Below are 27,126 nucleotides of genomic sequence, written 5' to 3'. Positions count from 1 at the left end.
GCCCTCTGTTTTGCATGAGATTTACATTCTTGAGAAACTTAGTGTACAAATCAAATGAAATTTTGCCTGCCAGAGAAGCTGGCTTTTCAAAATAAATTTGAGGTCAACTTTATGTTTAAAAAGAAGGATGGGGCTTCCCTGGTGGTGCAGTGGTTGAGAGTCCGCCTGTCGCAATGCAGGGGACACGGGTTCGTGCCCCGGTCCGGGAAGATCCCACATGCCACGGAATGGCTGGGCCGGTGAGCCATGGCCACGGAGCCTGTGCGTCTGGAGCCTGTGCTCCGCAACGGGAGAGGCCACAACAGTGTACCGCAAAAAAAAAAAAAAAAAAAAAAAAAAAAAGAAGGATGTCTTTTGAAGGTGAATAATCATCCTGGTTCATGTTTGTAACTTTGGAATTTTGAATGACTGATTTGGATGGATGTAGGGGGTGGAGGATGGGACTATCTAGAGATCCATCTATGGTTTGCTTTTAGGTTGCAATTTAAACCTTACTTTAAAACAAACGCAAAACTTAAGCAGATAGGTGTGTTGCAGGAGCTACTGCTAAAGAAATAAGAATTTTTAAAAAATTTATTACAGAAAATTTCAAATATATATTAAAAGTAGTAGAAAGCCTAATGTAAAAAACCCAGCCTACTTCTTTTCGGCCGGAACAGCCATCTTCCAGTAATTCGCCAGAATGATCAACACAAAGGGAAAGAGGAGGGGCACCCGCTACATGTTCTCTAGGCCCTTTAGAAAACATGAAGTTGCTCCTTTGGCCACATGCATGCGAATCTACAAGAAAGGTGATATTGTCGATATCAAGGGAATGGGCACTGTTCGAAAAGGAATGCCCCACAAATGTTACCATGGCAAAACTGGGAGAGTCTAGAATGTTACCCAGCATGCTGTTGGCATCATTGTAAACAAACAGGTTAAGGGCAAGATTCTTGCCAAGAGAATTCATGTGCCTATCGAGAATATTAAACACTCTAAGAGCCGAGACAGCTTCCTGAAATGGGTGAAGGAGAATGATCAGAAAAAGAAGGAAGCCAAAGAGAAAGGGACTTGGATTCAACTGAAGCACCAGCCTGCTCCACCCAGAGAAGCACACTTCGTGAGAACCAATGGAAAGGAGCCTGAACTGTTGGAGCCCATTCCCTATGAATTCATGGCATGATGGGTGTAAAGAAAATAAAAGACCTGGACTGTGAAGAAAAACCCAAAAAACCCAGCCTAGACAATTAACAACTCATGGCCAATCCTGTGAGAACCATGGACTTTGGAGCCAGATGACAGATCCAGAGTATGAACTTTACAGTACAAGACAAATAGGATTAATCCTAGTGAGGCTGCACAAATGCCCTAGACTAGAGCCTAGAGTATGGGGAGAAGGGCAGAGAAATTCTTATTTGGCAATCAAAGAAGAAACCTGAGACTTAAAAAAAAAAACCAACCCCCCCCCCCGCAAACACACATTCACATTCTGTCTCTGTCTCTCTCTGAAGGACGCACAATGAAGAAGTAATAGTAACAGTGGTTATTGTCAGGGAGGGAAAGGACCAGGGAGGAGATTCCTTTTTCATTATACATTTTAAAAGTAACTTGTTAAAAACAAACATCACGAAGCTTTGCAGCACCCAAGTCCCCTAGGTGTGACAAAAGGGCAAACTGCCCGGACTCAGAAGCACCAAATGTTATCGCATTTTGACCTGGATTTGCTGTGTTACAGTAATCTGCTCAGTTAGATGAATGGACAACCTCCCAACGCCAAGCTGTACATCACCAGGATGTATGTTTCATGTAATATAAAAAACTCTAGCCCTTAATAATTACACGGGTGTATACATTTGTAAAAATTCACTGAGCTGTACTTTTAAAATTTGTACACTTTATTATATGTTCATTATATTGTACTCCAATAAAGTATTATTAATAGCAACAAAAATCCCAGCTTTGTGTACAAATAAACCAAAGAATCACCATTTGGGGGTTTATTGGGTTGGCGGTTCGGAGAAAACTGTTGTTTTGAGAAAACACGCTGCGGACTTCCTGCAAAAACTTGCTCTTTGGAAACTACCACTACAGCATGTGCTTTTGGTTAAGCATTCCATGGCTGAAACGCAACTCGATGCTAAAATGCCGAGAGGATGAGGCAAAATCTTGGCCAAGGTCAAGCTCTGCTGATGGTTTGAGAGGGGGATGGCAGCCAACTCTCTGTACTTGTATAACATTTTAAAAAGGAAAAACTAACCCCAAGTCATCTTCTGTTCCTTTTCTGAGCCAACTTTAGTCTTGCTCATTGTATCCGAGAACTCAGAGGGAGCCATATGTGCTACGGCTCAGGCTGACCCAACCTCCAGGGCCAAACGTACAGATCTTGATTAGACAGGAACTAAGCCAGCTGACTGGGGCTCCAGTTGGCTCTATGAGATTTAACCAAAGATGTCAACATTTTAGATAAAGTTAGGGTCCATCTAGGAGAGGGCAGAGAAATATACTTTAGCCTCTCTTTTGGCTATCTGGTCATTTTTTCTGGAACATCAACAAAATGCCCCCAATTTGGTAGAAAATGGGGGCTCACGTCTACATCGAAGTGATTATTGTGAAAAGAGCCTCAAGTTTAGCATACTTGGTACAAATAAATCTGTGCTACACAAAGAAAAGCCAATACACTATACCCCTTTGGGACTGAAACTAAGCACAAGGATGGAATGGAAAATGTATTTCCTGCCAGGTCACAGGGAATGGATATATCGGAAATGGGAAAAATGTCTCTCAGCAGTTTATAAAATACAAACTTTACATTTTGCACATGTCTCGTCTCACTGGTGGCCAGGCAAAGGTAAGCAGGACCAAGTCCCAGGCAGGTCAGGGTTATACAAAGGCAGGCCCCTGAGACTTCTCAAGTCTCCCTGGGAGTTAACCTTGTCTTAGGACTCACAGATGGAGAACAATGTGTTAACACAGTGGGCCCCTCAAATTTTCTTAGGCAGTCCTGACAACATAAAAAAAGAGAATATTTTTAACTTATTGGTTTAATGTTTTCCTTTTCAAGTATCCAATTCTATTCAATTCTCTCTCTATAGCACAGCCTTAATTTCTCCTATCTTTAAGCTGAGAAACATTCTTCCCCCTCCTCACCCCCCACCAACATCCTCCCATTACAGCACTTGGCAAAAGCTACCTCATTTCTACTCTGTGCTTTTTCCTTGTTAAGCCTTACAGCACTGGCGATGTGGGTGAAGATAAAGATTTCTCTTCTTTCTTTACTGTTAAATAGTGAACTGAATAGAAATGTGAGTTCCCTAAGGCCACACATCGTACAACTCTGGTGAGAAGAGTATTTTGACCTCCAGCAGAGCTCCAGATGGAGGGAGCAGGCTTCTCCCTAGTCAACGAGGCCAGGAGGACACCGTGTGTCATCCTGTTTCCCTCACCCCCTTCCTTTCACGCACAGCCTCCATTCCCAGGGCTGGGGGTGGGATGAGAGTGTGCGATGAAGCAGAAGGTACACAGCACCCAAGGGAAAGTGCCACATAAAGAAACGGTGGGATGTATTACAGAATGCTACACTAGTAGGGCCCCTACAGCACATCTAATTCAAACTCCTAATTTTACAGGTAAAGAAAGGAGTCCAGAAAAGTTAAGTGATTGGCCCAAAGACACACAGCTGTTGACCACAACCAGAACCCAGGTCACTAACCCACTCCTCTGATCCTCCAACACACTATACAACTGAGTTAAGGAAAAAGCAAAATACGAAGTCCATAGACTATACTCCCATCACCCCCACCAACAAGATAAATGTACCTTCTTTAAAACTACCTGTGCCTCAATCTCCTATTTCTTTTCAGCCCTGTTAGCTTACTAAGCTCAAATTTTGGATTCTTATCCAGGACTTAATAGATACCCTGGTGGTCTTGGTAGTCAGAATCCCAACTCTGCCCCAGCATGTTGCAGCCTGAGAAGGGAGGTCTCTGGGAAACAGGAGTAGAATATAAGGAGCCTCTCCAACTCAGGAATATCTGAACCACACATCATGCTTATAATAATGCTGACTGTAAACTCAGCAGCTCTGGAAGCTTATGCTGGCAGAAAGGCAACAGGCTACCTATCGAGCGAGAGAAAAATTCAAGAATTAAAAACAAGGAAGTTGGGCTTCCCTGGTGGCACAGTGGTTGAGAGTCCGCCTGCCGATGCAGGGGACACGGGTTCGTGCCCCGGTCCGGGAAGATCCCACATGCCACGGAGCGGCTGGGCCCGTGAGCCATGGCCGCTGAGCCTGCGCGTCCGGAGCCTGTGCTCCGCAGCGGGAGAGGCCACAGCAGTGAGAGGCCCGCGTACCGCAAATAAAAAAAAAAAACAAAAAAACAAGGAAGTTGCAAGGAGGGCAAATGCTTTGAGTTCAATCTGGAGGGTATGAGATTAACTAGCTATCTCCATTCAGTCAGAGCACAGAATGACCTTTTAAGGCAGCAAGTACCACTGCCTTGGAGGAGGAAACAGCCCAGGATGTGTGAACTAGGTCCTTTGACATTTCCTATTCCTATGCACAGCAAGTCAGCTCTTGGTTATCTCCCACGTGATTGCCCATTTGGTCCAGTACACACAGCGTCTAGGGACTGCCAATAACCAGAATTGGCCACAGACAAAGCTGGTTAGAAGGAAACAATGGTCTAATGTACTTCCCACCTTCCCAAATAACATGTTGCCAGTTAAGTGAAGGACCTTGGTGCCGCAGGCAAAGACATCTCCCTGGTAGGGTAGGTGGAACAGGTACTTTTGAACAAGTGGAACGAACATTTGGCTGCATGTCAGCCCTGCTCCATCACCTGATGCAAAACTGTCCCAGGACTGGGGAAAGACAGAAGGTATTTGGTTCCAGCATGAGGGGGCAACTTGGTGAATACCTAAAAAGAATAACTGATTTCCAAAACAAGAGTATTCTGAGGATTATGTATTATTTTTATATTACTCAGATCAAGAGTTAACTATATGAGAATCATTCTTATACCCTCTTACAGCTTATTTCATCCAAGAAAAACTGATTCTCACTGTATTCCTGAGGGATGAAGTACTCTAAAAAAATGACCAGGTAAACCACAGAAAAGACAAGAGACCAGAAAGAAGGATCCTTTTAAAATACGTAACAATTAGCAAACTAGAAAACTGAGAAACTCTGATACCTCTCAGAGGATGAGACACAATGAAGAAAAAAACAAAAAAAAGGAAGAAAAGGTAAATGAATGAATGAAAAACTCAAAGAGGCAAGGTAACAAAGAAATTATAGTCAAATGTTAGGGTCCCAAACATTAGAACACAAAGCTGAACAAAAGCTCTTTCTGCTTGCTGGGTCCCTAAGAGTCTAAAATGAGGGATTAAAATGGCTTTATTTCAACAGAACACATTTTGTCATCTGATCTCTGTCTGTGACATGGATAAGAATAAGGAACTTATGGCTGCACTCTTAAGAGGCAACAAATCCCTGAATATTGTGCCTTGTTCACTTAAGGATGGCAAATCACTAATTGCTTGTCAATCAGGAAAAAAAAAAGTCTATAGCTTTTATTTTAATATAAATTTTTTTTACATTTTTATTTTAAAACAAGCTATTTCCAAAAAACACTGCTGCAAGGGGGAATGAGGCAATAAAGGATGGGAGACAGAAGGGAAGCAGAGAAAAGACTCTGAGCCTGCAATTTCAATGATCAGGCACATTCAGAGAGGCCTTTGCTGTGACACTGTCCGCTCACCTCTACTCACAGGGGAGGAAGCTCAGCAAATGCACTGGGACGTGAGTTAAAGGGTCAAAGGGAAGCATTCCCTTCACAGAAATTCCTAAAAGGCGATATCAATTTGTACTCACTCCAGCAATGTGAGTCCCCCTCCTCGCAACCCGATTTCTAGGGTTCTAACCTAAAAAAGTTAGTAAAGATATAGTCAAAGATTTATACACAAAAAAGTTCATCACAACATCATTGATATTAACAAAGGATCTGAAACAACCAAAATTTAACAGTGTGGGAATGGATAATAAAGCAAGGTAGAGTTACTGCAAATCTACTTTCCAAGATTTAAAGACACAAGAAATTACTTGTGATACCATGTTAAATGAGGAAAGAAAATTGTATACCAAGCTGTATATATGACTCTCAAGTTTGTTTAAACACCTTACATGTTATATGCATTTTTCAATACTGAAAGGAAATTCATAAACATACCAGCAGAGATTAGCTCTGTGCTACATGGAGGGAAGATGGATTTTCATTCTTTCTTTAGATTCGTCTCTAACAAGCATACACATTACTTTTGTATCAGAAAAAAATTTTATGTTAAAATATGCCCGCCCTAAAATAACTCACTAGAGATAGCAATTGTCAGTCTTAGAGAAAGGCGTCCAAGGCTGACTCAGAAAACAAAAAGATTCAAACCTACACAGTAACTGCTCTGAAAAGGATGAGAAATCGAGGGTGCCACAGTCTAGATGTTTCCTCTACCGTGGCTGCTGGCTCTACATTACTAAGCTTTGCAGGGAGCTCTACTGGAGAAACCATTCCTCCTTCCGCAGCAACCACAGTGTCTTAAACGACCTCTTAACGTGGTTCTCACCTCTCAGTATGAGGATCACAGGGAAAGAAAGGAAGAGCCTACTCTCGTTTCGGAGGAAGACGTTTTTCTTGTAAAGCTGTCAAAATGACTCAAAGTGAGATAGACACAATCTGAAACATAACTCATGAGTTACGTTATTTTTTTAATTTATTTAATGAGTTATGTTTAGGACCTGTGTTATCAATGCCCCTTATTTCTCAAGAATGAATATAAAGCAAGATCTACGACGCCCCCTTGTGGCAAGCCTGACTACGACAACCACTTATCCATCCCCACGGTTCTCCGCCCCGGGCTGTGGGCAGTAAGAGCCTCTGAGGAACCTCGCCCCTAATAATAAACTTAGTGTGTTGAACAAACGGTCCCCAAGGCAGCTGGTACTATTTGTCTTCAAGACTTTCTAGTTTAGATCCCAGAGACACCTATTCGAGGATGAGTGGGGATGAAAGGGCAGAGGAAGAAACTGCAGGGTGTGCATGTGTCGTGGGCCGTTGTCGACAGGCCAAAGCTGTTGGCGGAGGCACACGACGACACCTGCACACATATCATGGGCTGCCACACGGCAGGGACCTATAGCATAAAGATCTCCTTCCCCAAGAGTATCTGCCGATTTTATAAAATTATGAAGAAAAAGGTTTTACATTTACAATCAATGAACTTTGTGCTTAGAAGTTGTTTTATTTACCAGTGTTAGAGCAACCATCACCAACTCGGGCACAATTCCGAAAGAACAGAGCTCTTGTTGAATTCTGGCCATAAAGCTCTTTTTTAAGCTTGTTAAGATCTTGTAAGGTAAGAAAGTTTTCCTAATACTTGATAAAAATACTAACCGCTAATAAGTTGATTCCGTACTCCAAGTGGTGGCCTCACGTTTGGAAAGATGAAACACCACCGTTTTGAACATCGAAACGTATTAATTAGTCTTGGCGTCCCAGGCATGAAGGGAGATGGAGAAATCCTCTCAACCTAACCAAATGACTCTGGGAGAGAATTAAGAGCTTAAAAGAGGTCAGTATTGCAAACCTGATGGAACACTGAAGGGACCAGATACGGATTCTGAGAAAAGATAACCTTCCTCTCAGAAAGGGATTAAGCTAAAAACCCTGCCGTTCTGGGCAGGAGGCTTGCAAGGAACAGCGAAAGGGAAAGCTGAGCAAATTATCCAAGCTCTCTTGGGAGATGGTTCTTGTGTTTCTCTGTGCCCCACCCAGGCTGAAGGCCTCTTTCCAGAAAAGAATTCCCTCCAGCGTTAGGGTGAGAACATATGGCAGGAAGTTGCTGCTTTGGTCCTGAATGTGTAAATGGGAGCATTTTCAAGCATGTGAAATAAACCGAAGCAACCCAGATGGGCTGGATCCCAACCAGGTGAGTTACCGCAGAGCACTAAGCCAAAGAATTTCTAATTATGAGGTTGAACTGGGAATATGAATCCGACCCCTTTTCGCCTCTCCAACCTCTAGAAGAATGTTTTTTCCCCTCCTAACCTGATGGGCTTGAAATACTTGACAGCTCCTGTTTGAGATGAACCAACATGCTGGACAGGGAGGAAAAGCATTAAAAACCTGAGTGTCTTGACAAGACCCTTCAGGGAGAATCCTTCATTTGTCGCCTGCACAGGGAAAGCAGAAGAGGGAGAGTAAAATGAAGGCCAAGCCTCCCATTTGTCCAGAAAAATAAAATAAGAGGGTGGAGTAAAGAACTCTCACCCCGCCCAACTAAAATTCAAGACCATAAGCTCCCCCTGAAAACAACAGCCTTGCTCCACCAGAAGCATCCTGGGATCAGTACAGGTTAGTATTGTGAATTGTGTCACCAGGCTTTGACAATGACATTAAAACAGGAAAAGGTGAAATTTTCACCCCTGGCTCCAGCTTCCCAGCTGTCCCAACGTGGAAGGGAAGCAGCCATCACGACAGCTTGATGGGAAGGTCCTCCCCATATCTCCGGAGCAGCTTCTGGTGGTTGTGGTCCACTGACCACTGCTGGGGCAGGTGCTTGGGCTGCATGGAGTCCAGGAAGTGCTGCCGCCAGCGGCTCTCCAGCTGCATGAGGGAGCGCAGCCCGCCCTGGGTGTGGCGCTGAACCACCTTCAGCCCGTGCGGAATGTAGTTTTCATTGGAGATCCTGTCAGGACACAAAGTACATGGGTCTGAGGGAAACAAGCTCAGGACAGTATCACAGTGGCTCCAAATGCTATGGGCCAAGATGCTTCGACAGGGGTTTATGGAGAGGTTGCTGCATTCCTAAAGGGTTGGTTATTTTGATGCTTTTAAAAACATCCTCTTTCCCATATCTGCCTTTTTAAAAATAGTTTGGACATATAACACACAATCCAGCAGAAGGCATTTGGGGATTCTGATCTATACTTATGGGAAGGCCACTGCATAATGCTCAGCCCCCACTAGAGAGGCCCCGCTGTCTGGCTGATGATGGGTGAAGAATGTTGGTCTTTCATTGACTCCAGGGCTCCCCAGTTACTTCTTTTAAGTTACTCATTCTGAACCATACTCAGTCTTTATATTAGCTGTTCAATCAGCCTGCGTGTTCCAGGTTTTCATCACAGTGTAACACCTGAATGTAAAATCAAGGTGGTAATATTTCTTCGGTGTCTTCCTTCTTATACAAAGAATGCCAAACCACATCCACAAGACGTGCTTCTGTTGCGATGAAATTCTACCGTGGTTGCTTGGTTGCACAGCTAGTGCTGTTTAATGAGAAGATGAATCCTGCTTCCTTTCTAACTAAGATACCTTGTGGACAGTACTGTCAGCTCCTATGAATAAAGGAAGCTCCCTGCCCGGGGCTCAGTTCCTCTCCCTACAATCCATACCCTACTCTCAATCCTCGCTAACTAGCAGTGTTCGTGCCCCCTGGGTATATGCAGGGCATTTTCTTATTTAGCTCACAAGCATCCCCCTAACTTGCCTAAACTTTCCCCAAACAGCTGTTCTTCTCGGTCCTAGATATCCAAGCCCAGCACCCTTCCATCCAAGTCAGCAAGATGAATTTGTTAGAAAGGTCTGTCACTGAAAGGGCAAGTTTAGCTGTTTTAGGAAATACATTTGGGAATTGGTTAAAGGAGCCAGTCTCATTAATCTGTAATATGACCTTGGTAAGTTACTGAACGTTAACCTCGGGTCATCTAATATAAAACTTGGAAAACAGTTTTAAGAATAAAATTTAAGAATAATTTTTTAAAATTTTAAAAGATTTTAAAGATATAGGATACGTTTAGCAGTTACCAGTAAGAAACTCCTACCTCATAGGGTTGTTATAAGAAATAATTAAGGCAATTTATATAAAGTTTATTAACTTGGTGGAATAGATTAGGATATCTATACAAAATTTGTTCAATAAATATTTTTTGCTATAATTAAGTTTGTGGGGGAGGGCTGTTTTGTTTTTATAACAAAACACTAAGGCAACCAGCACAACTACCAGGATTTGCGACCTTATCGGTTTAATTATTTCAACCCCTGTTACCATTGAAAGAGGTGGCAAGTTGGGAAGCAAAACTATAGCAGGTAGCCCAGAGTTTTTATCATCTGGGCCACGTGCCCATTTATTTCTCAGGACCAAAAAATGCTTCTCATTTAGGGACACTGAACTAAATGATATGAATTCAAGTATGTACTGACGGGGAAAGAGAGAAAGCAAGCAAGGAAGGAAAAAGGTAAAAAGTAATTTAAATAGTAACAGCAATTCTGGCCAACATCCCATTCAGTAGGCCAACACCCCGGAGTACAGGTGAGACAAGAAACATGAATCCATTTGTCTCGATTCCCACAGACCTAGATAAGGGAAGAGAGGCAGAACCACACACACTGTACTTCACGGGCAACTCCAGAGACTGGAGGATATATATTTAAAAATTTTTATTTATTTATTTTTGGCTGCGTTGGGTCTTCATTTCTGTTCCTGGGCTTTCTCTAGTTGCAGCGAGAGGGGGCCACTCTTCATCGCGGTGCGCGGGCCTCTCGCTGCCGCGGCCTCTCCCGTTGCAGAGCACAGGCTCCAGACGTGCAGGCTCGGTAGTTGTGGCTCACGGGCCTAGTTGCTCCGCGGCATGTGGGATCTTCCCAGACCAGGGCTCGAACCCGTGTTCCCTGCACTGGCAGGCAGATTCCCAACCACCGCGCCACCAGGGAAGCCCCGGAGGATATTTTTTGACTCTTATTTTCCTCTTATGAGCTGACCTGAGGATTTATTTCTGCAGGGAATGTATAAGGTACAACTCCGGTGCCTCTGAACTCTCCTGCTAAGCATGAAAATGGCTGGACGTAAGTATACGACCTCGAAGGGTCAAGGATAGAAGGCAAGTCTGCTGTGGAAAGTAAATTAGCAAACAGACTGCTTTGTCCCCCCCCCGGATGCTATCTCAAGCCACAGAAACTCAACGGGGCAAGCAGGAGGCTGTGCACTGCACCTGCACGACCACTGCTCCCTCCCTGGCAAGCATTCTCACTGAGGAGTCGGGGTTAAGTCGCTGGACTAGTCCTCAATGCCCTCTGGGCAGGACTGTAGATTGTACCTGGTCTCCAGGCTGGCAGCCTCCTGAAGCATCTCCTCCGTGACCGTGTCTGTACGGTAAAACTCTCTGAGCGCCTGCAGCAGCTCCTCCTTTCGGGGCGCAGGCAGGCCCTCTGCGTTGAGCAGGGCCCTGGCCCCAGAACGCACCTGCCGGCGCTCAGGATCTTCCAGCAGGCGCAAGCCTTCCTCGGAGCCAGTGGGGGCCTGGAACTCCCTGGCCAGCTGCTGCTTCAAGTGGTTGTCATAGTAGTTGGAGATGGCGTGGCAGGAGGTGCAGAGCAGCAGCACATCGTGGGAGTTGTGGTCCTTCATCTCGATGGGAAAGTGCTTCCGGTACTCGTGCGGAATCACGTTCTTCCTAAAGAGGCCAAACAGAAGGCAACGCTCATTAGCACACGACACAGAACATACACGGAGTCAGCAGGCAGGCAGGCAGGCAGGCTCCTAGCGTTCTGATCTGGGCCTAGACACACCTGAGGAGCTGGGGTCCCACAGGCCAGCAGAGGTGACATGAAGGCCATACCACCTATTCCACTCTTGGCCCACCTACCTACGGGCCTTGGGTTCTCCTCTCCTTGAAGTGAGTGCAGGCCACCGGCGGTCAGACTCCTCTGGCAGGCCAGGGGCAGGGAGAAGCTAATAACAACCTTTGGGAAGGCTGTGCTCCCAGAAGGAAAAGTATCATCCGAGAAATGAAAAGAAATTCTAATGGCCTTCAACCTCTGGAAAACAACTGTCTCAAAGCACACAGCAGGTAACTGCTACTCCTGAAACTTTGGAAGCCTTGTGACCTGTAAAAGCCCATTTCCTTCACCTGAAGAACCCCTTACTCTAAAATTGTTTCCCTGGTTCATCGAAGTCCATCATTATTGTCTAAGGAGAACTAAGCTCTCAGGGAAACCCCTTGGCAGCAACAACCATTTGTCATACTTTGCAAGCGGAGAAAGGAGGCAAGCGAGTTGCTACACAGAAGCCAGGGAGAAAGCCAGGGTTCTGGGCACCCAGGACCAGTGGTAACTTCACCTTCACTGCCTGGGGACCTTGACGCAGCATAATCTTCTCAGACTACTCTGGACTGTGCCTTCGGGTCGTCTGGATACCCATATATCAAGGGTCACAAAGCTTGTGAGCCACTCAAGGGAGGATCATGAGGACACAGAGAGAAAGGCAGCTTCCTAAGGAAGGAAGGTCTCCATTCCTTCATGAGCAAAGGGAATGACTCTCTTCATGGCAAACTGTTATCGAGAAGAGTGTTTCATTCCGGAAACAAAGAACTGGCTCAGGAGGGGCAGAAGCCACTACAGCAAGGCCAGGCAGAGTGCTGAAGCTCTTGAGGACACTGGGATGCCCCCTGGGGACAAGTCTCCCAGCCAAAGTAGGCAGACTGAGTCAAGCCCGCCAAGGGCTCTGCGTGTGGCTTGAAGGGCAAATTCCAATAGGGCAGCCCAGCCCACACTCACCGAATGTATGAGTCTTTCTTGCCACACACTACACACAGGTTTTCTTTAACCATCAAGTAGTAGTCTCCCGGGGATTCAGGTCTCCCTGCAGGTTCAAACTGTAGCTTGACCACAAAAGGCTCTTCACTCACCAGCTCTTAGAGGAAAGAAGCAGTGTTAGTGTATGACTGCCCACCTCTCCCACAAGGAAGAAGCACCACCTCAGTTGTTCTCTGCTGTATCCTGGCAGAGATCACCATTTCTGGGTTCTGAATAGCCCCATCCCACGTGTCTCTAGGTCTCTCTGCCTTCTATCCATCCCATCCATCCCTCTGCCTTATCTCATGCCCACTCCGGTCAGTGCCTGCATGCACCTAATTGTAAATCTAATATGACAGTTGAATCTCAAACCTCCAATGCCTTTGTCCAGGTACCACTGAGCTTTTCTTCGATCACAAGTGCAGAGGGGCTGTCCGTCAGGGGCGTGGAGAAAGCAGTTATCATAGAGGGGTGATTTTCTGTGGGGAAGGGAGAGAGAAATCTAAAACTGGGAGCTAACTATTGATCAAGGTACCAGTTGCCTTCCTATATTGAGTGACCCAAACTATTCAACACTAGGGTCAAACATTACCTTTTTGGGAAAAAAAAAAAAGGCAAGAAATCATGTTTATTCCTCCATCTGCACTGGGCTAGGAAAGAGAAATTAAAATGAATCAGTTTATACTATTAGTTTTTATATTTATAGGTTGGAACATTAGAGAGAGAGTTGGGTAGTGTTTACATAGTTCTATCATGAAAGCACGCAGGAACAGAACACCAGGAAAACTTCCCTGTGGAGTAATCATTGGATTAACAAAGTAAATTAAAATGAAAGAACTTCAAGCTAAAGTAATGGGTGCCACGTGGATTTATTTCCGGCTCATATGCAATAGTTGCTTCAATTTAATCACACAATTCCTAAAGGCACTTTACTATAGGGACCAAACTTCCACTCCAAAGTACTTATTAGTCATCCTTCTGCAGTAGAGGCATAGGTGTACAGGAAAATTCCCATTGGCTAGAGAATTAACATCGGCTTAGGACTGGATGCCATTCCAAATAATCAAATGCCAAACGAATAAGAGATCAGATGATGCATGTCTCCTGAAAAGTATGAGGCACTTCATTTTACCTTCACAGCTATCCTGAAGCAAGCAAGGAATAATAATTATGCCCTCACTTATAAATGGAAAAGTACAGGTCTAAGGTCACATCAAGGTCAGTGACAAAGCTAGGTTAAGCTCTCCTCCTTTTCACTCCAACTGCCCACAAATAAAAAAGTAGAAGAAGGGCAAAAGGAAAAAATATACAAATAAATCAAAGGATAGCTCCAAATGTCCTTGAAGGAAAGGAAAAATAGAATTAATCCTTGGAGAGCCTCTGCCACCTTACCGCACTAGCCTTCTCCCCAGAGCCAAGGTAAGGCATCATGCCTTTTGCTGGAAGCTGGGCCTTGGACTCTACCAGACATGGAACAACTCAGTTACCTGGCAGAATAGCCCACTCCAAGGGGCTTTCTTTTATGTTTTCTGGGGTCTCTCCCTTGGTGGTTGCCTGGCATCATTCCATCGGTCTTCGACTTCTTATTTCTTGGCTTCTGCTGAGATTCTGTTGCTTCCCCGTTAACCTCCTCTCCCAATCTGCTAATTCCTTTGCTTCGGAATGGGATATCTACCACATCCTGACATTTCTCCAAGACTTTTCTCCAGCCAATGAAGTCATCATTTTCTTCTACAGTTGAATTCCTAGAGAAAGGGTATCCAAGAAGATGGAGAAAGAGAGCCACTGAAATCTGGGCATCCCTGGCGGCATAAATTACCTGAAGAGAAAAGTCAGAGATCAGTGGAATCCGGAAGGCAAACCAGAGAGAGCAACTTCAAAATCAATCGCCAAGACACAGACAACTTTTAGGTTCCAATTCAAGATGTACAGTAACCCAGGCACCGTGTACTCCTTAAAGCCTTCTAATTACAAAACAATTCAAATGATACAAAAACAAATCAAATAGTATAATGAATCCTCATGTTCTCTATGTTTTTAACTAACATAGCTAAAATAATGACCTACTCTATGTGCTCAAAATTCCTAATCTATATAAATCAGTGAAGTTTCTTTCTATCTGCTACCAAACCTGCTGGACAGATTTTTCTCAAGTTTGGGGTAGGGTAGTTACCACAGGTCTGACAACTTCACTTTGGAAACTGTCATCATCTAGAAAACTGAAACCAAGATTCATTAAGAGGCCTGTGTGACTATTGATCAGAAACAAACTGCTGTACATATTAATACAATGTGTAAAACAAGGAAAACAGTTTCAAACATGGACCTCAAATCAAAAGTCACAAGGGCCCACTTCTGGAATTTATGTATTTATTAATAGTAAGTCATTCACCCAAGCAACTAGGCACAGGCAAGCTGGTCATAGATAAAAGTTGTCAAAACTATAATTAATAGCTCTTCCCAACAAAGCATGTGAGGACTTTAAAATTCCTTTAATTCACCTTTAATAATCAAGCCTGGTAAATAACACTATTAGTATGGATTTTTTTGTGTGCTTTTAGAATAATAGAAAAAAAGAATAGAAAAATAAGGTTTGGGTAAAATTCTCCACCTAGACCCAACCATCTACATCTCTGTCAGCAAGTTGTCTCCCACAGGAAAAGAGGGTGCTTGAACGTAAAGAGTTCAGAATGATTTTTAACAAATTATTTCCAAATGATAAGGAATCCAAGGCACTTTTCAACAAATGATGCTGGAACAACTGGATGTCCACATGCAAAAAGATAAAGTTGGACTCCTACTTCACACCACACACACAAATTAACTCAAAGTGGATTATGAACCTAAGTGTAAGAGCCAAAACATAAGACTCTTAGAAGAAAACATAGGAGGGACTTCCCTGGTGGCACAGTGGTTAACAATCTGCCTGCCAATGCAGGAGACACGGGTTCGAGCCCTGGTCCGGGAAGATACTACATGCCGCAGAGCAACTAAGCAACTAACCGTACCGAGCCTGCGCTCTAGAGCCTGCAAGCCACAACTACTGAAGCCCACACACCTAGAGTCAATGCTCCACACAAGAGAGGTCACCGCAATGAGAAGCCCGCACACCACAACGAACAGTAGCCCCCGCTCGCCACAACTAGAAAAAGCCCATGCACAGCAACAAAGACCCAACACAGCCAAAAATAAATAAGTAAATAAATTTATTTTTAAAAAAAAGAAAACAGAGGAGTACATGTTCATGACCTTGGGTTAGGCAATGATTTCTTAGATATGACACCAAAAGAAAAAAGAAATAAAAGAAAAAATAGATAACTGGACCTCATCATAATTAAAAGCTTTCATGCTTTAAATGATCCCATCAAGTAAGTGAAAAGACAATCTGCAGAAAATGGGAGAAAATATTTATAAATTATATATCTGATAAGGGATTAGTATCCAGAATACACACACACATGCACGCACACACACACACACGTCTCTTAAAATTCAACAATTTAAAGACAAACAACACAATTAAAATGTGAGCAAAGGATCTGAACAGACATTTCTCCAAAGAAGATATACCAATAGCCAATAAGCACATGAAAGATGCTCAGCATCATTGGTCACTAGGGAAATATAAATCAAAACCACAACGAAATACCACTTCACACCTACTAGGATTGCTCTAATCAAAAAGATGAATAATAATAAATGTTGGTAAGGTTATGGAAGATTGGAATCTTCATATATTGCTGCTGGGACTATAAAATGGTATGGTTGCTTTGGAAAATAGTTGGGCAGTTCCTCAAAGAGTTAAACATAAAGTTACCACATGACTCAGCAATTCCATCCTAGGTATTTACCCAAGAGAACTGAAAATGTATGTCCACATAAAAACTTATACACAGATATTCATAGTGGCTTATTCATAACAGCTAAAAAAATGAAAGCAACCCAAATCTCTACCAATTGATTAAACGAATAAACAAAATGTGGTCTATCCATACAATGAAGCATTATTTAGCAATAAAAACGAAATGAAGTACCAATAGATGCTACAACATGGATGAACCACAAAAACACGGTAAGTGAAGAAGCCAATCCAAAAAAACCACATACTGTATGATTCCATTTATATGAAATGTCCAGAACAGGCAAATTTATAGAGACAGAAAGTAGATTAGCGGTTGCCGAAGGCTGGGGTGTTGGGGAGGTGAGGTGGGAAGTGACTGCTAATGGGTATGGGGTTTCTTTTGGGGTGATGAAAATGTTCTAAAACTAGATTGTGGTGATGGTTACACAACTCTGTAAATATACTAAAATCCATTGATTGTATACTATTTTTTTTTTTTGGCCGCATTACATGGCTTGCAGGATCTTAGTTCCCCAACCAGGGATCAAACCCGGGCCCCCAGCAGTGGAAGGGCAGAGTCCTAACCACTGGACCGCCAGGGAAGTCCCTGACTTGTATACTTTAAATGGGTGCATTTTATTGTATGTAAATTATATTTCAATAAAACTATTAAAAGAAAGGAAGGAATGAACCTACCAAGGCACAAAGAAGTAACTTACTCAGGGTCGCAGCAAATCTGAGATAGTTTTAGAAAAAACAAATCAGATAACTTGATTCCCAGAACTCTCTCACAGGATAATATTAATCCTAAGATACTATTGCTAACTCTTTCCATTAACAATGTTTTGGGGGATTTCCCTGGCAGTCTGGTTGTTAAGACTGCGCTTCCACTGCAGGGTGCGTGGGTTCCCCCTGGTCGGGAACTGGGATTGCTGCATGCCATGTGGTGCGGTCCAAAAAAAAACCACAACACAATGTTTTAGAAGGATGAACAAACAAATGGTAACAAACTAAGCAAACAAGAGAAGGTTGAAACCTAGGCCTGTAGGGGGTAGTAAGCAAAATATCCAAAAATCAAATTAATCTGAGCCACAAAGAATGGCAAAGTATAAAGAATGCGAGGCAACAGGTATCTATAAAAGCAATGATACAAATGATACAAGGTGAAAACAGGAGGATCAGGTGACAGTCTGTAAATAACACTTACAACCCCAGATCTCCTCTCTTACGGCATAGGGACAGGCAATTACTCCTTCCCTGACTGAAAAGAGGAAAAGTTTGTAGAACCAAAACTAAAATGGAGTCACTTATGTCAGAGACAAAATGGAGGTGGCCAATGCAGGCGCATTAAAGAAAATGAAACTTTATTTAACATAACTTGCAGGAATTTACAGCTCTCCTCAGAAAGCAGCAGAGGATGTCAGTCAATGTCCACTGAGTCTGTTCATGCCATCTTTAGACTTCCTTATTCCCCTGTCTCAGCTATCCTGATCCAAATAAGGAAGAAGACCACTAGGCAAACAATCAGCTGAAAAAGCCAAAAATCTTCCACATTTACCCAATGAAAACCCTTTAGTCTGTGAGCTACTTGAAACTCATTGCTCCCACGGCCTTGAGTTTCCCAGCTTGCAGGTCAAAACTGTTGCAGTAAACTCATATTTCTGCTTTGTTTTACTCGGTGTGCAGAGTTTGGGTTTTGACAAGTTTAAGTCATATAGTGGCTAAATCACAGAGGATCTGGACCTGGTAATACCAGGCATGGCAGAGGCTGGGGGCAAAGTGTCACCAGGAAAAAGGGGGATTATGGGAAAATCTACATATTAAATGATAAGACTACCATCACCTTCGCTCCCACTCAGCTACCAGAATATAGGCTGTGGGGCTGATACCTCTTGGGCAGAAGAGTAGGAGATTCATGTCTGGAGAAACTGAGTGGCCTGAGAGAAAAGACTTACAGTTACTGACATTTGACTTTAATTTATATTAATAGTTACTGATAATAAAACTCGCTAGTCAAAAATACCTGGCCATATGCTCTGTGCTCTCATTCCATTTTTCTTTTTTTTTTTTTACCGGTACGCGGGCCTCTCACTGCTGTGGCCTCTCCCGTTGCGGAGCACAGGCTCCGGACGCGCAGGCTCAGCAGCCATGGCTCATGGGCCCAGCCGCTCTGCGGCATGTGGGATCTTCCCGGACCGGGGCACGAACCCGTGTCCCCTGCATCGGCAGGCGGACTCTCAACCACTGCGCCACCAGGGAAGCCCTCATTCCATTTTTTTAAATGTCAAATTTAAATATTATTTTCTGTATTTTACAAAATCTCATTAAGCATTATGTTTATAATTAGAAAAACAAAAATTTTTAAATGAAGAATGAATAAGAGTCTTTGGAAATTCTGAATTCTCACAATAATATGGATCACAAATTTGGTTTCAAATTTGGTAGAAATTAACTTTTTCTTCCCAATGTTTTATTTGAAAGATTTCAAAACTAAGGAAAAGTTAAAAGAATGATAATTGACATTCACAATTGTCAACATTTGCTTTATCTCTTTATAATACAATATATACACCACACAAATACTTTTTTTTGGGGGGGGGATGAACACTTTTCAAAATTAAGTTGCAGCTATTATGATATTTACTTCATCCCTAAATACTTTAGTGTGTATCTTCTAAGAACAAGGACACTCTCCTACATAATCACAACACCATTATCACACCCAACAACTTTAACAGTTGTATTCTAATGTCTCCAACAGTCTCAAAGATGTCTTTTACAGATGTTGCAGGATTCAGAAATTTCAGAATTTTATTTAGAATTTTTAGAATTATTTACAGAATTATGCAATCTTTATCACAGTCAATTTTAGAACATTTTCAGCAGCCCAGTAAGAAAACTTATATCCTTTACCAGTCATCCCCCACTTCTTCCAGTCCTAGGCAGCCACTAATTTATTTTTTGTCTCTATAGATTTGCCTGTTCTGAATATTTCATATAAATGGAATCATACAATATGTGATCTTTTGTGACTAGCTTCTTTCACTTAGTGCAATGTTTTTAAGACTCATCCATGTTGTAGCTTTTTATTGCTGAATAATATTCCATTGTATGGCTATATCATATTTTATTTACTCATTCATTAATTGATAGATTCAACTGGCGCTTTAATGTCTCCTTTGTAAACAAAAATGGATAGCTAAGGATCTAAACATTTTAGAAAAATCTTTAACGTGGAAGACAAAGACCAAATCAAACATTTAAATTAGAAATTCAGAGTAAAAAGAGGCAATGCAGGAAAGAGAAGAAAACTTCAGAAATCTTCAATACTCTTAGATAACAGAAGCTATGATATCCATTAAACAAAAATGCAAAGTTATTTTAAAAGTGAATATTGAGAAAAGACCAGGAGCTCTTATGACTTAATATGATAGGAAATTAAAAGTTGATTGGAATACTGAAAGATAAACTTGAGGACATTTCCCAGAAGGTAAAAAAATATAAAGAGATGGAAAATCAAAGAGAAAATATTTTACTAAGAAAATTGGAGGATCAATTCAAGGGATTCAATATAGAATCTAGAAACAAAAAAGAGGGAAATTTTCCAAGAAAGAGTATGAGAATAATTCCCTGAACTGAAAGACATGAGCTTACAGACCAAAAGGGTCCACTGAATTGTAAAACTATAATGAAAAATGGCCCTCAGTATCATCATGAATTTTAAAAACTAAGAATAAAGAGATTTTCCAGAAAGAAAAACAAGTGACATACTCAACATCAACACTGGAAGCTACAAGGAGCATTGCCTTCAAAGTTCTGAAGGAAAATGATTTCCACCCTAAAATGCTATCCCTCAGCCGAACTATCAGTTAATAGAGAGGGAAACTAATATCTTTACAGACATGCATGGTGTCATAAATTAACTCCCCATGCTCCTTTCCTCAAGAAGCTATTTTGAATGTACTCCACCAAGATAAGAAAGTAAAAACACATGATATTTTTAAAACAGAGGATCTACTATAGAAGAGAGGTGAAGGGAATTCCCAGGTTGACGGTAAATGCAAATTTCAGGATGAGAGTTGCACAGCAGGGCTGGAGTGCAACCAGTCCTGAAAGGAGCAGGATGACAGAACTCTAGCAGGGCTAGCTCCAAGGGAAAATGAAATGAGTAAGTTACCTGACTGTGTCTGAAGCAGCAGAAAGGAGATCGCTACATAGTTCTGTTAGAGCCTGGGGTGGAAACAGTTAACAGGTATATAGAAAACTAAGCAAACAAAAATATAAATTACTACTCCTGGGAAAACAAAAAGTTGTACAAGGAAAAAACATTTACTTTAGTCAGTTTGCTATGTAGAGCAGCTATAAATAATATCAATATAAGTAGATATTAACCTGATAAAAATGATGATTTACCTCTATTGGGAGCATGGGGAAGGGAACAAGTACCTGTCTGGGGATACAGGAATTGCAAGAGTACTATACTAAATCATGTCTTCCACAGCAAGAAGTCAAAAGATAATATGTAAAACAAGAAAGAGTACTATACGCATGTAATTTTAGAAGATAATGGTAATTACCAGAAAGAAATGAAATCAGTTGTCTCTGAAAAGAAGGAAGAGTAATTAGGAATGGGGGAGGAAGGCAGGGAACTACTGGCTGTTTCTTTTTTCTTTTTCTGTGGTACGCGGGCCTCTCACTATTGTGGCCCCTCCCGTTGCGGAGCACAGGCTCCGGACGCGCAGGCTCAGCGGCCATGGCTCACGGGCCCAGTTGCTCCGCGGCATGTGGGATCTTCCCGGACCGGGGCATGAACCCGCGTCCCCTGCATCGGCAGGCGGACTCTCAACCACTGCACCACCAGGGAAGCCCAGCTGGCTGTTTCTTATAATAAGTCTTATAACACTTTGGTTTTTTAAGTTATGCATTTGTATTCATGACAAAAAAAATTACATTTTCTGAAATGCCTGGCATATAGTAAATGCTCCAAAAAAATAGAATGGGGACTCTTACCCTTTTATCTAAGTAGCATCTACATTATTATAGAGCATTTTTCTTGGTATTATCAATGAGGCTATTTTAAGGCATTTCTGCCCAACACATATCATCTTTGAGGATTAGAATTTTTAAAATAATTATATTTCACAAGCAATGACTCTTCCACTCTTCAACTACTCTGATAAGAAGTACCTGGTCCTCAGTAAGATTCTCAGCATCCCAGTTGCTGCAGCGAAGCAGAAGGGACTTGTCAAGGGGAAAGTTCAAAACAGTCTCAGCGAGTGATTTCAGGCTAAGCCCATTAGAGAGCAAATTGTTTCTACAAGAAATAAATAAAATCATGTGTCAAAAATGGGAAAGGACAAGAACAGGCAAATCAAAAAAGGTATACAAATGGCCAATAAACAAATGACACATAATTTCACTACATCAAACCAAATAAAAAGTATATACAATTTTAAAATCTATCAGATTACAAAGATTTTAAAAAAATAACTATATCTAGTATTGGTGGAACATGAAGAATCACCATCTAATCTAAAATTTGTGCACTGAACATTTGTATAACCTTTATGAAAAACAGTTTGTCAGTAAATAGCTATCAAAATTTTGAACATGAAAATTGTGATTCAATAATTCCACTTCTAGTAATTTATCCTAAGACAAATGTACGTAAAACAATCTTCATTACAGCACTGTTTATAGTAGCAAAGAACTGGAAACAACCTAACATCCTCAATAGAAGACTGGTTAAATATCCATGCAATTAAATTCCACGTCGCTATTAAAAATAAGGATGTAGATCTATATTGATGTTAAAGGATGTCCATGATGTATTAGTTAAGTAACAAGAGACTATGAAAGAAAACATCATATGAACTCTTTATATTAATATATATATATACACTACACAATAAATGTGTGTATGTGATTCTAGGTATGTGAGAGAGAGGAAGCATAAAGAGTTAACTAGAAGGATATTAATCAAATGTTAGTGATGTTATCTCTGGGTGTGGGGTTTGGGGTGATCATAAATCTTTATATTTTATATATATATATATATATATTTTTTTTTGGCTGTGTTGGGTCTTCGTTGCTGCGCGCAGGCTTTCTCTAGTTGCAGCAAGTGGGGGCTACTCTTCGTTGTGGTGCGCAGGCTTCTCATTGCAGTGGTTTCTCTTATTGCGGAGCATGGGCTCTAAGCGTGCGGGCTCACCAGTTGTGGCACATGGGCTCAATAGTTGTGGCTCACCGGCTTTAGAGCACCGGTTCAGTGGTTGTGGCGCACGGGCTTAGTTGTTAGTTTCATGTGGGATCTTCCTGGACCAGGGCTCGAACCCATGTCCCCTGCATTGGCAGGAGGGTTCTTAACCACTACAGCACCAGGGAAGTCCTACATTTTTTATATTTGAATTGGCTAGTGTTTGTGTATTACTTTTCAAATTTGAAAAATATGATAAGGCTACTTTCATTGGGGGCGCGAAGGTACAATAAAATCAAATAATCTTCTGCTCTTCACTTTCTGATTCAAATAGCTGCAGAGTGGTGAAAAAAATTAATTTACCCAAGGATTGGAGAGTCCAAACAAGGGCTAATGTAAAATTAAGAACACACCAGTCTACAAAAGTGGAGCTGACTTGCTGGTTACCAAGTGAGAGACGAGAGGTTTTAGAGGAGGAAGCTTGGAGGTGGAGGTTCACATCAGTGTTACTGTTACAACATGCACGATTCCCTCAGGTACTGTGGAAAATGAAATCATTATAACGATGAAGAAAAGGAAGTCCTTCGTTACAAAAAGAAGCAGTAACTTGATGGATTTCATCACCCCCAAAAGGCAGCACTGACTAAAAAGTTAAAAAAAAAAGGTCCAGACACACTTAGGTAAAATATGTAAGGTTGTGGTTCAATTAATGGAAATTAAGAATTTGGGGGAGACAAACTTCTTTCCTTTTATTTTAAATTTTTAAAATCTTTTTATGCTTTCCTTTATATTAGTAATTACAATAGCAATGAATGTTTATTGTTAAAAATTCAGACAACTTCCACTCCTCAGGAAGAATGACCCTTATGAGTATATTGTGGCCCCTCCAGACCTTTTTTACAGACAAACAAAAAAACAGATGGCTAGACGGAGGAGCAGATATAGTTTCTTGGTACTTGTTTTGTTTTTTATTCTGCAACTTGCTCTATCACTTAATGTATCAGGGACCTCCTTCCCTGACAGTAAGCACAAATGTACTTATTACATTCTTTGTAACAGCTGTGCAATGTATCAAGCCTGGGTATTCCATAATCCTTGAAATCATTACCCTCATTGAAAGACAGCACTTAGTTTTTCGTTACTTAATTCCATTTAGGTCATTAGTCTTTTATTTATTTATTTATTTTTGGCTGCACTGGGTGTTCATTGCTGTGCACGGGCTTTCTCTAGTTGCGGGGAGTGGGGGTTACTCTTCTTTGCAGTACGCGGGCTTCTCATTGCAGTGGCTTCTCCTGTTGTGGAGCACGGACTCTAGGTGCGTGGGCTTCAGTAGTTGTGGCACATGGACTCAGTTGTTCCACGGCATGTGGGATCTTCCCAGACCAGGGCTCGAACCCGTGTCCCCTGCATTGGCAGGAGGATTCTTGACCACTGCGCCACCAGGGAAGCCCCATTAGTCTTTTTTTAAACGTCCTATTTGGGAAGGTTTCACATTTTTCGAGGATGGATTAAAAACAAGATGCCACCTTTGCTACTTCAAAGTTTCGCTAGGAAAAGTTCCAAAATCATATACAATAACCTCAATAATAAACTATCTTCTGCTAACATATAATAAAAATATAGAGAGTATGAAGAAAAGAGGACAGCATTACCAAGAAAATCTGTGCTCCTCTCCAAAGTCAAATGAAAGTAACTACTTACAGCAAACACCAGGAGCAGCCTATGGCTAAAAGCTGAGCATAATTCTTGCATTATAATGTCAAATTTCTTCTACTATATGTCAAAAAATTTTAATTTTACTTCTAAAGTATCCAATAATAAAATAAGAATGTTTAAAATTTTAATAAGATTTCATTAAAAATGAAGAAGCCTGATAAATGCTTCATTCTTATTTCTAGAGAAGTTCATGGTCATATTCAGCTTTGGCCAAATTTTGTATTTTGACACTTGGCCATTCTGCATTTAGCCAGATAAGTAAGGGCACTTCTAATTTCTATATACTCATAGAGAGGACTGTAAATGGATAGAAAGAGATCTGGAAGGACAAACCAATCAGATCATGGTGGTGCTATAGGTGGTGGTGATGACGATGATGATGATGGACAGTAATAGTTGAAATTTACACAGCACTCTCTATATGTCAAACACCATTTCTAAGTTCTTTACATAGTTTAACTCGTTTAATCCTCACACCGATCCTATGAGATGGGAACATTATTATTTCTACTTTTCAGATGAGGGAACTAAGGAACAGTGAGGCTTAGCAACTTGCCAAAGGTCACGTAGCTGGTAAGAGGAAGACTGGGACTCCCACCCACACAGCCTGCTCTGGAGTCAACTCCTGGCCACTATACACATGGCCTCTAATAGCAGAGTAACAGCAGGCAGCTCTAGGGAGGCAGCACCAAAGGAAGGAGGGCCTGACGAAAGGCGGCTTTGGCTGCTACACTCCAAATACTTTTACAGAGCTAAAAGAATTTTACAGTAAATATTTCAATGTATTACTTGGAAAAAAATGGATACTTCATCTATAAGAGTTTCTTTTTCTTTTTTTTAATATGAGTTTCATTTACACAAGCCAAACTACTAAACTAAAATTTCATTTACTACCAAAAAATTATGATAAGCATAGATTTTAATCAGGCCTTCTCTTAGTTTATCAAATCCTCCAACCCTTCAATATCAGTGGCAGGGAGAAAGGCAGGGAGAGAGGCTGTTTCAGTCCACACTATTAAAATGAGGACCTGCATATATACATGAGAAGGTAACTGCAGCTTCCTTAAACAGGGTAGAATTTCCATAGGAATAGAATTCCAAAGGAAAGGAAAATCTCTTCCTCTCAGTAAAGCATTAGGTCTACCATCATTCTGGGCCGAAAGCAGGGTCTGCACATTCAAATGTTGATCAGGATGAGCTGGGTGTGACAGCTGGGAGGGGTGGGGATTCTGGCAAATTGAACAAAGCATGCTCATCTAAGAGGATGGTGCTTCCAGCCAGCTGCTGCCGTCTAGAACTACTGACCTAGTGTAGTCAAATGACCTAATTTTTCAAGAGAAGCCAGGAATACAGGTTTTTACATTAAATCTTCTGAATTTAAACTAAAATCTCCCCAAAATATCATGCAGGAAAAAATCAAAAACAAAAAATCTGCAACTCTAATTTGCCCAAGAAGCCCATCAGTTTACAGCCTGTAGCTTATAGAGACACCTTATTAATGTTTCATCTAAAAAGACCAATTCTAGGTAACTAAAGTTTTCCCAGAAGTTGGAATATTTCCTCACAAATTCAATATGCATCTCAGAAGCCTCTAAGCTTCTAAAGAATTTTAGAGGCTTCATTACTGAGTCTCAGTAATCTACAACTCTTGCTAAAATAATTGCCCCCCAGCTACAGGAGTTCCAGTATTCATACAAACCATACCTCTGCCTCATGGCTAGGTATCTGAGGTCCAGGCACCCCTTAACAATGAGGCCATAATCTTGCAGGAGCTTGCTGGCATCTTCTGAGCATCCTACTCCAACTTTTAAAATTGTGCCATCTGCCAAAATGTCCAGTAACGTTTTCGGTAGTGCCCTTCCTCCACAGATCAGCTTGGGCAAGCGAACCAAGGCACAGAAGCCACTTGGAGAGGCCATTTGAAGGAGTGACAGAGGACTGGCTTTGCCTTCCGAATTCACCTGTAACAGAGGAAAAGAGGGCCACAGTTCACACCCCAGCATAGGACCAAGTACAACATGAAAGTCTGGCAAAAAAGTCTAAGAGGTACAGTCTTAACTTCCCAGGGGGAACAACTGACCAGAGTTTGCCTCAAACCTAAGGATGAGCCTTTGCTAACGAATGCAATGGACTCTAAGAAGCAGCGGCCTAAACAGAGGTTGCCGGGGGCCCAAACATGAGCCTGAAATGAGCAGGCCATAAATAGTGACCAGCTGACACAGAGCAGCGCTGGGACACACATTGGCAGAGTCATGTGAGACACACTGGTTTTAAAAAGCTGAGGAAATAAAAGGCTAAGGAGCAGAGCGCCAAATGATGATGTACTCTTTTCATTTTCTAGACTCTTTAACATACATGTGAGTAACCTGACTCATTTACTTGTCATCACTGCCTCAAGATCCGACTTTTAAAAAGAGGTAGGAAATACAGTACCATCAGTAAGTGGTACCTGCCAATATAGTAAATCGTAGTAGCACAGAATGCTTTCTCAGCATTTTATGGTCACAAATGCTGTTCATTAAAAAAAATGTATACTGAGCATAAGCTAGAATTCTGATATCTAATTAGGAAATGAAAATAACTTTATATGTTAACTGATCTAGTTTTAATCTTTTTGATGTAATACATAAATTGGAGAAAGTGCTTAAAGCTAAGGAAATTATTCCCAGAAAAAGTTACATACAAAATTCACATGAGTTAAAGGTTCTCTAAAGCTATCCACGGAACCCAGGTTAAGCATCCAATAAATTCCAATCCCTCTTATTTTCCAG

General features: G+C 41.7%; 1 protein-coding gene and 1 pseudogene across 2 annotated transcripts in view; one reads left to right on the top strand and one right to left on the bottom strand.

Moving 5' to 3' along the window:
• Positions 1–265: 265 nt before the first annotated feature.
• Positions 266–1,200, top strand: LOC116749372 (annotated as a pseudogene).
• Positions 1,201–4,242: 3,042 nt separating this feature from the next.
• The window catches only part of EXD2 (exonuclease 3'-5' domain containing 2), a 97,510-nt gene continuing 74,626 nt past the window's right edge, over positions 4,243–27,126 (bottom strand). For both annotated transcript variants that reach the window (XM_032623680.1, XM_032623681.1), the window contains exons 3-9: positions 26,060–26,316; positions 21,631–21,757; positions 14,090–14,421; positions 12,975–13,081; positions 12,585–12,720; positions 11,126–11,482; positions 4,243–8,718 (exon numbers count right to left, since the gene is read on the bottom strand). In XM_032623680.1, coding sequence (XP_032479571.1) covers positions 8,502–8,718; positions 11,126–11,482; positions 12,585–12,720; positions 12,975–13,081; positions 14,090–14,421; positions 21,631–21,757; positions 26,060–26,316 — 1,533 coding nt within the window. In that variant the 3' untranslated portion in view covers positions 4,243–8,501. The remainder of the gene's footprint in view (positions 8,719–11,125; positions 11,483–12,584; positions 12,721–12,974; positions 13,082–14,089; positions 14,422–21,630; positions 21,758–26,059; positions 26,317–27,126) is intronic.

This window comes from Phocoena sinus, chromosome 2 (assembly GCF_008692025.1).
Source record: "Phocoena sinus isolate mPhoSin1 chromosome 2, mPhoSin1.pri, whole genome shotgun sequence".
Taxonomy (NCBI): domain Eukaryota; kingdom Metazoa; phylum Chordata; class Mammalia; order Artiodactyla; family Phocoenidae; genus Phocoena; species Phocoena sinus.
This window is presented reverse-complemented; position numbering and strand designations above follow the sequence as displayed.